Raw genomic sequence first — 9216 nt, 5'->3', positions numbered from 1 at the left:
GGGGAGCCACTCTAAACTTGAAATCACTGTGTGTAAGCTTGGGATAACGGTAAGAGGGGCAACCTCACAGGGCTGTGAGTGCTAAATGAGCGCTGTGCGTTAAGCTCTGCACGCGCTGCCTGGCCCGGAGCTCTCGGGAAGTGTTAGAGTGCATGAAGCAGGCAAGGTGCTTGGCACCACGTGGGTGTTGTCAGTGGAAAGTGCCACAGGAGTTGAGAAGAAGGAACGATCACTGCAGGCTGAGTGATGGGGGAGGTCCCGTGGAGGAGGCAAAATTTGAGCTAAGCTTTGAGAGAAAAGTGGACCTTGGATTAGGAGGCAGGGAGGCATTCCTGGCAGGGCAAACTGGAGAGCCCAGAGGGGCCGGAGGAGGACGGTGCATCCCTTGCGCTCAGTCCAGCTTTGCTACTAGTGTTTGTACGTTTGTTTATGTATATGACGTGCTCAAACATTTTTCCAAGTGGAAGCTGAAGATATTCATGTCTAAAAAGGCTTATTTGCTCATCTATCTATCTATCTATCTATCTATCTATCTATCTATCTATCTATCTATCATCTATTTAAACAGTTATTTACCCTTGAGAGACAGAGCATGAGCCAGGGAGGGGAGAGAGAGAGAGAGGAGACACAGAATCTGAAGCAGGCTCTAGGCTCTGAGCTGTCAGCACAGAGCCCAGTGCAGAGCTCGAACTCCCAGACAGTGAGATCGTGACCTGAGCCGAAGTTGGACGTTAACCTGACTGAGCGACTCAGGCTCCCCCTTATTTGCTTATTAAAGAATTCTGTCCTTCCCCTCTTTTCAATGACTTTTTGCTAAGTATCTGTGGAGTGTACAGTTTTGCTCACGGGGTCGGCTTACTGAAACCGCCTTGAGTCCACATAGAGAAATGGTTTGCAAAACCAGCTCTGTCCCATTACCACCCAGGGAACATTTTAGTCCCACCTATTTCCACATGCCATCCCAGACGTTCTGACTGTTGGGTCTGTTGTGGGACCAGGGAATCCGCATCATCAGAAAGCTGCCCTGGTAATTCGGATGACCGGCCAGGTTTGGGAATAGTTTCCAAGTCTTCATCTTTGCAGTTTTTAGCCAGACCATCTGATCATTGTGTCCAGGAAACAAACAAGTCAAATTTGTTTGAACTTTATTGGGAGTTGAAATTCCTAGTCTTACAGAATGTGACGATTTTCTACCTGGAAAAGAGTTCAGAAGCCACTTATCCCTCTCTCATTTAGGAAAAGCCCCTGCCCTTTGTACATCTCAGGATGATTCAGGCAAAGGAGGTAGTCTGCTGCGGGAAGGCTCTCTGCCGACCGACAACCAGTTCCCCTGCTAAATAGCTTCATTACTTAGAAAGAACGCTTATATCCAAATCTGGCCTCTCTGCACTTTTCCCTGTTTCAGGGTGACCTCCTGCCATGCCCCACGATAAGTCTGTACTTTCTTTTCCTACACAATGGCCTTTCAGACTTATGAGGCAGTTAGCACATCATGCCTTTCCTAAGCCTTTTCTTCTCCACGGGGAACATACTTGATTTTTTTCCACTGGTTCCCAAATAGACACCTTGGATTCATTCCTATTTGTTAATGCCTGATTTAAAAAAAAAAAANAGAGCTTAGGACTTGTCATGACCTCTCTTTGAAAACTCTGTGTACTCCCAGCTGGCATGGTCTGAGCACAGAGTCTAAATACTCAAAAGACATTTGCACTAGCTTTTTCTCCCAAAACTTTTTGGAACTTGATAGGGGACTGACCGATATATATTTCCCAGGATCCATTGTCTGTCCCCTTTTTAAGAAATAGGCCAGTTGCCCATCTGTTTGTTCTTGACAGCTCCTTCAATCTCGTAAGAATTCTCCAGGATTACAGACTCCCAAGGCCAAACCCACTCCCGACGTGTTCTTCTCCTTTTAAATTGTTTTTTTTTGGGGGGGGGGGCTCTCATAACTAGCTGTCGACACACATGAACCGCCTCCCCCCACAAAGAATGAAGTGTTAGATAAACCGCGCATCTGCTCTGAGATGTGTTTGCTGGGAGAACTTGGCTGCCCGGTGGAGGAGCCAGGAAGCAGCGTATTTCCCAGGGTCACTGCCGCGTGTGCAGCCAGCACCGCAGACGGCAGGCCCAGGCCGAAGCGCCGGCCCTCTGGCAGCTCAGGGTGTCTAGGCTACTCTGTCAAAGGCTTGTGTTCTGTTGTTCTTGGAAGCAGTATAAAGGAGAGGTCAGCAGATTTTGTTGCTTTTTACTCCTACGGCCAGCCTATGTTTTTGTTGGAATTCTCTCTCCCTTCTTTCCTCCCCTCCCTTCCCCCCTTCCCTACTTTCCTCCCTCTTTCCCTCCCTTCTTCCTTCCTTCTTCCCTCCGTCTCTTCCTCCCTCCCTTCCTTCCTCCCTCGCCCCCTTGCTTCCTTCCTTCTTACCTGCCTGCTAGAAAATCTTCATGTTAGCCAACCACAGATTGACTTAATCGTGACATATGCAGCTTTACAGTCAGATAGGACATACCATGAATGGATCTTTACAGGCCCAAAGTACCCTTCTCCCTTCCCCGTCAGTCACTTTAGTCATAAGATTCTATGTCCATTGCTGAATGTGGATAAGAACTCAGGCTCTGGTTGACCAGGATATCTGGGTGCAAATCCTGACTCTTCATTTATCAGCAGTGTGGCTTTGAACACATTACCTTGCTTCTCTATCCTCCAGCTCCCTTAGGTTTAAAATGAGAGTAGCATTAGTATTTTTAGATAGTGTTAATAATACTAATAGGGTGCCATGAAGAGTAAATGGTTAATTCATATAAAATTCTTATAACATACAAAGTTCTTAGAATCTGCTCAAGGAAAGGTTTGGCAAGTGTTGATCGAATGAATCATTTTATGCAATTCAATACAAAGGGGGAAAATATATGAATTACTGCATTATGACAAACAAGGGATCAGTTTGGAGACTTATTTAGAGTGTTTAGGTCCCCTGAACAATCTAAAGCAGAGGTTCATGCTGGGAGGGAAAAAACTTTTATGATTTAAAAAAAAAAAATCCCATTTTAAAAACAGTTTTTAGGGGTTCCTGGGTGGCTTAGTGGTTAAACATCGTACTTCTGCTAGTTTCATGATCTCACGGCTGGTAGGTTTGATCCCCACATCGGGCTCTGTTGAGACAGCTCAGAGCCTGGAGGCTGCTTCAGATTCCGTGTCTCCCTCTCTGTCTGCCTCTCCCCCACTCGTACTCTCTCTCTCTCTCAAAAATAAATAAACATTGGGAAAAAAATGTAAAAAATAAATAAGTAAATAAAAACAGTGTTTAGGAAAAGATGTTGGAAATTTACTTTTATCCTTTTTTCACATGTGTATGTGTGTGAAAAGTATTCAGACAAAATTATATAAGATCTATGTACAGTACAAAGAATAACACTTAAAAGAATTTTTTAAAAACTTAAAAAAATACCTGTGTACTTGCCACCCGATGTAATAGAACATTACCAATACCTTTAGCGTGGCCCTTGTACCCTGCCTCAGTGACCCTCTCTCCTACAGAAATAACCTCTTCTAAATTTCATGTTAATCGTCTTGCTTTTCCCTTTTGGTTTTACTACATATGGATGTCATATTAGACATCAAATTGTTTAGGTTCACCTGTTTTTAAAAACACAAGACCACAGTTCACATTGAGTTTTGATTATCAGCATATTTGGATTCATTTCCAGTATCTTCTGTTTTTCTTTATTTGCCCTACTTTGCTATGTTTGATATATTATATCAAACATATCCACCACCACCACCCCCTTTTTCCCCTTTCTTTTGGTTCCATTCTTCCCCTTCCATTGGTTTGGAAGTTATATGCTCTATCAAATTTTGACATGCATATTTAACAAGGTATAAGGTTAATCAATATTTTTCCATTTTCCCATTAACACAAAGACCTTGGAACTCTCCTACTGGGATTTCTTTGGAATTATGCAATTTCACACAGAAAGGAGTCTTCACATCAGAATTGGCAGCCGTAGCTTTTGATGTCTGGTTTGTTTAGTTCTTGCCTCTTGAGAACATAGTAACCTTCTCTTGGGACTAGCAGAGAACAAAAATGTTACTGTTACAGGAAACAGAGACCATTGGAGCTGGATGAGGCCTTAAAGATGATCTAAACTAGCATTTTTCAAACTTTCTGACAAAGCCCAAGGGTAAGAAATAATAGTTTACTTCATAACCAATACACACATAAACATGGTATGTATGTAAAACTGAAACAAAAATTGTGTGAAACAAAACTTCTTTTGGTCTGTACATACACTCTTAGCTATTGCATTCCCTTCTTTCATTTAAAAATCCCCAACCTTGTCCAAATCCATTAAATTGACTGCATACCCACTAAGGTGGTCTGGCCAAAACTAGCTTAGGAGGCCGAACCCCAGCCAGGTGACATGGGTCTCCCAGAGTCGTACAGGAAGTGAATGTTAGGACCCAATCTCTGGTCTCTTATCTCCAAGGTCTTTATTGACATATGTCAGCCAGACCAAAAATGATACAGAATGGAGTGAAAAGGGAAGCACTGGTGAGCTGGAATTGGGAAATGGGAAATTAAACCCTCCTGATAACTCCTAAACATCTAATCTGGCAGATGTCTTTGACAAAGCGTCTCATGATAATCACTACTTGGTGAACCCAACTCCGTGTTGAGAAGCACTTTTCATTACTTCTGACCCCTCACGACCAACCCACACAGTCAGGAGTGTTTATCCTTCTTTTATAAACGAGGGAATGGGGGCTCGGACAAGCACAGCAATTTGCCGCATTCATGGAGTTTATACAGTAAGGAGCTGGACACAACTTTCTGACCCCAAATCTCATGGCATTTCATAGCCTCCCACAGCCTTTTTATAGCTCTTGACCTGACTTGCTTATGATTGTATCTCTCAGAATGAAGATGAAACAACAAGAGGGATATTGTCTGTGACTAATTCTAACCAGTAAGAATAACTAGCTGGTGATATGATTACAGCCTCGCTCGTTTATTCTGTCTCCCTAGTAGCACTTTAGCTCCCAGAGTGCATAGTCTCTGCCTCAGTCAGTGCCCAGTACAGTTCCTGGCACATTGTTGGCTCACAGTGAATGTTTATCGAATGGATAAGCAAGGGCGTTTAGAAATGGTAGGGACTTCGGGAGAAAGAAACCATATGGAGAAAGACTGCCAAGGTTCAAAATGAGATGTCTGATGGTGAGCTGACTACGTCTTTTGTGCCTCAGTTTCCTAGGAGTGATAACAGTGGCTACCTCAGAGTGTGGTTCTGTGAATTAATCAAGGAAAAGCATTTACACCAGTGCCTCACTCTTAGTAAGCATAGTATAAATGTGAGCTGTCACTGTTATCCAAGGTTATGGCGACTAAGTTGGGGAATATTGAACCTATGTCTCATATTTCAGGAAAACCATGCCAGAAAGCTTAGTTAGTGGTAAGCTAAGTATGGTCAGATATCTAGTAACTCAGATATCTAGTAACTTNTAGGCTCTGAGCTGTCAGCACAGAGCCCGACGCAGGACTCCAACTCACGAACAGCGAGATCATGAGCTGAGCCAAAGTCGGATGCTTCACCTACTGAGCCACCCAGGTGCCCGGAACATCTCATCTAGGGAACAGCAGAGCATAGGGCTAAAGGTGCGAGGCCTCTCCATGCATACTCCTGGAATTTGGCCTCAGTTTCCTCATCTGCAAAGCGTGTGTCGTAATGGCGGCAGCCTTCTAGTGTGGTTCAGAGAACTGACAGAGATAAGGTACGAGCAGTTCTTAGCAGGCAGGAGGTACACGTGAGCCCCTAATTAGGAGCCCTGGGTAAGCAGACAAGGAGTTGAAAGAGAACGGGGTTAATAGGTAAAGACATGCCCAGCTGTTTGCCCCTAACGAGCCCAGGTCTCCAGTGCTCAGAGGAAGGGTGAAAGTTTGCTTTGCAGTTGTCAAAACAAATCCTTAAGGTCCCTTGATGCCGCTGCCTGAAGGCCGGGGGAGAAGAAATCTGAGTAAGCAGCGCGGCTTCCTCTTCTCTCCCTGCAGGGGCCTTCGTCGTGTGCTGGACCCCGGGCCTGGTCGTCCTGCTGCTGGACGGCCTGAACTGCACGCAGTGTGGCGTGCAGCACGTGAAAAGGTGGTTCCTGCTGCTGGCGCTGCTCAACTCCGTCATGAACCCCATCATCTACTCCTACAAGGACGAGGACATGTACAGCACCATGAAGAAGATGATCTGCTGCTTCTCTCAGGAGAAGAACCCAGAGAGACGCCCCTCCAGCATCCCCTCCACCATCCTCAGCAGGAGCGACACGGGCAGCCAGTATAAGGAAGACAATATCAGCGAAGGCGCGGTCTGCGGCAAGAGCAGCTCCTAAGCCGTGGGTGTCCCCGTGCCCCCCAGGCCGCCTCTGGGAGAGGAGCTGTTGAGAATGGCTGCCTGTCTCTGACACACCCACCTACAGTGTTATTTGGGGTCTGAATTCATCATGGGCAGATTTTTAAAAAAATTATTGTACATAGTTTAAAAGCATGGGCCGTAAAGAGGGGACCAGTGCATTCAGAGAAAATGCACGAAAGAGGGAAGACAGCACAGCGGATTCCTGAGTCCTGTGAGCCACTCGGGACCACTCTGGGCCCCGCCACCGCCTTGTAGCCCTTCTCTTTGTGTTTTCCGTGGATGTTGTCAAAGGGCTTAGACCAAGATAAATAATAATGTTACTTGAGCCACTTGCTATAGCTGCTTGGAAAGCCTATGTAGTTCTTTCTGCATGCATTTAAAATGTTTAAAATGCTTCAGCTATATTTGTTTCCTCAAAGAAACCGTGGCCAGTAGCTAGGTGTTCAGTGGGAATCTCAGAAAAACAAATCAGTAAGGGCTCCAGTTTAGACTTGATTTTTAACTGAAAGAACATTCTGAGGAAGAAGATTTACTTACAGGCAAAACAAGATAAATGTTAGAAACTTCTCTTGGAACAGAAAAAAAGGCCTTGATGTGATCGCCTACCTGCTCATGGGCGCGTATACATATCTGTGTGTTTATACATTTCTCATTTGTCTTTAAAACCTCAAGGACAGTAATAGTGAAATAAATCCACTGGCCATCTAGACTTTTCAGTCTAGAGCTATAGCTGTAGAAATGACCTGTTGTGTTCTAACAGAAAGGAGAAAGAGGGGATTCATTTGAAAACAGACGTACAGCACAGAAAAAGGTATGTTGATAAGTGGGCTGAATTGCTTTCATATAGGATCAAATATGAGCTTGACTTGAGTCTTTAGTTACTTCCATATCACTGGTAGCTGGTCGGATTTTAGTACATGGAATAATTTTCACATTTCACATTTTGCCCACAGTTATTGACATATTTCTGGTGCTCGTCTTATATTTGGACTGAGTTTTGATCTGAGTTCTCTTTTAAAATTGTCTCCTTCAAATATGTAAGCAACATGAAAGCCAAGTCAGTAAGAAAAAAAATGTTTCAGACACACAGGCTACTGACCAAAGTTTTTTATATAAAGCATTTAGAATATATTCTGATTTTAAAATTAGAATAACTTCAAGGCAGATATTATAATATTTATGTAGTTTGCAAAAGAAGTTTACATTTTTTTGCTATTGGGATATAACATTTATGTGCAAGAACTACTTGTAATAAAAGGATTTGAAAAGTCATGCTTTTAGAGATAATGGCCTAAAGTAGAGAGTATTATGATCGGAAGGTGTAGATATCACCAACTCCATGTAGTAAGTGGAGTGTATCCGAAGCTTGTATGGAACATACCTATAAAATAAAATAAAGAATTTGTTCTCTCTTGTTGAGGTGCATTATTGCTTTCTGTATTTTCTGAGTAAAAATATAGTCTGTGGTAACTATAACACACATTTCTATTGCAGAAGAAAAATCAAATTTGCCATGAAGTACATACTCTCAGTGTTTTATGTAAGCATTTCGAATCTACAGCTGGCCAAAGGGCGGCGGATTGAAATTGAATTCCAGTCCCTGAATAGCTACCAAGGGATCTTTAAAGGTTTTATTTTGAGGAGAGCACCATTTTTAGTACCCTGCAGCAGAATGCAGTGTTCAGAATAGTGTCTGGAGGGGATCCAAGTGTGGGAAATTCGTGATAGAAATACATAGCTTTTGTTTTTATGTGCGCACTTCTCTCTCAGCAATGGTTCAAGAGTAGAGAAGTCATGTGTATTTGGAATTGACAAGTGGCAGCATTCACCGGGCTCACCGAGAGCATGGCATGCACATCCCTTAGTTGGAGAAAAAGTGAAGAAAGAACACTTTTTCCCTTAAATCCTAGGACCCCAAGCTCACCTGCAAGTCATGGAGACGCTGGTTCTAAAAATTCGATCTAGACCTTTTCAGGCCAACCGTTGACTCAAAGCATGGCTTCCTCCCCAGCCAAACAGGATTCAGTTGCCTTAGATTTGTGCCACTGCCCAAGGTGTTCGCGTATATCTGTGTGGGTGAGAGAAGTTGGTTCTTTGTGAAGACTACCTGCTAGGAAAGAAAGAATTTTTGGAAATAAGTTGGTGAAGTTTTTTGGTGAAATTTTTTTTTGAGTGGTAGACTTGGGGCCATAATGTGGTCTTTAAAAGCCCCAAGCACTGAGACAATTATGGCCCCCATTTGTGTAATTCCAAATACAAGCAATACTAACCCATAGAATAAATGTAAGCCTCTAACAAAGCTCTAATTGCCCTCACAATCAGCCCTTTGATGCTTTTTATAAATACCAACGATCAAAATTTAGGAATTGCGCTGCCCCTGTTTCACATGTGTATAGCCCGTAGTCGGATGATCCAGGATCCAGGATCCAGGGTGAGGTGAAGTCATCAGTAGTATCAGTATCAGGTAGTGGCGGGTAGGGGAGACACGGGAACAGGTGGTACAGCTGGGTTCATCTGCTGATGCCACTCCATGTACTACAGGACGTGCCATGCCCCAGGTCTGCAGACTAATGTCATGAGGTTGAACATGTTTTGTGTTTATTAGCCCACTGATTTTTTAATCATTCGGGTCATTGTGTTTATTAGCCCACTGATTTTTTAATCATTCGGGTCAGGGGAGAAGAGTGCTTGGCCCTCTTTTAATTGATTGAATAACCGTAATGATGTGAAGCCCGTGAAGACACCATGAAGGTGACTTAGCAAGAATCTCAAGCCCTATTAGAACCTGGAGTAAAAATAACCAAAGTGTTACCCTTTATG

General features: G+C 43.6%; 1 protein-coding gene across 1 annotated transcript in view; it reads left to right on the top strand.

The window, feature by feature from the left end:
* LPAR3 (lysophosphatidic acid receptor 3) overlaps positions 1-7815 on the top strand; it is a 51557-nt gene extending 43742 nt beyond the window's left edge. The window contains exon 2 of the mRNA XM_077771145.1: positions 6045-7815. Within this exon, the coding sequence (XP_077627271.1) occupies positions 6045-6373 (329 nt within the window). The 3' untranslated portion in view covers positions 6374-7815. The remainder of the gene's footprint in view (positions 1-6044) is intronic.
* Positions 7816-9216: the final 1401 nt, after the last annotated feature.

This window comes from Crocuta crocuta, unplaced genomic scaffold, assembly GCF_008692635.1.
Source record: "Crocuta crocuta isolate KB4526 unplaced genomic scaffold, BGI_CrCroc_1.0 scaffold125, whole genome shotgun sequence".
Taxonomy (NCBI): Eukaryota; Metazoa; Chordata; class Mammalia; order Carnivora; family Hyaenidae; genus Crocuta; species Crocuta crocuta.
The sequence above is the reverse complement of the archived record's forward strand: the minus strand, read 5'-3'. Positions and strand labels throughout refer to the sequence as shown.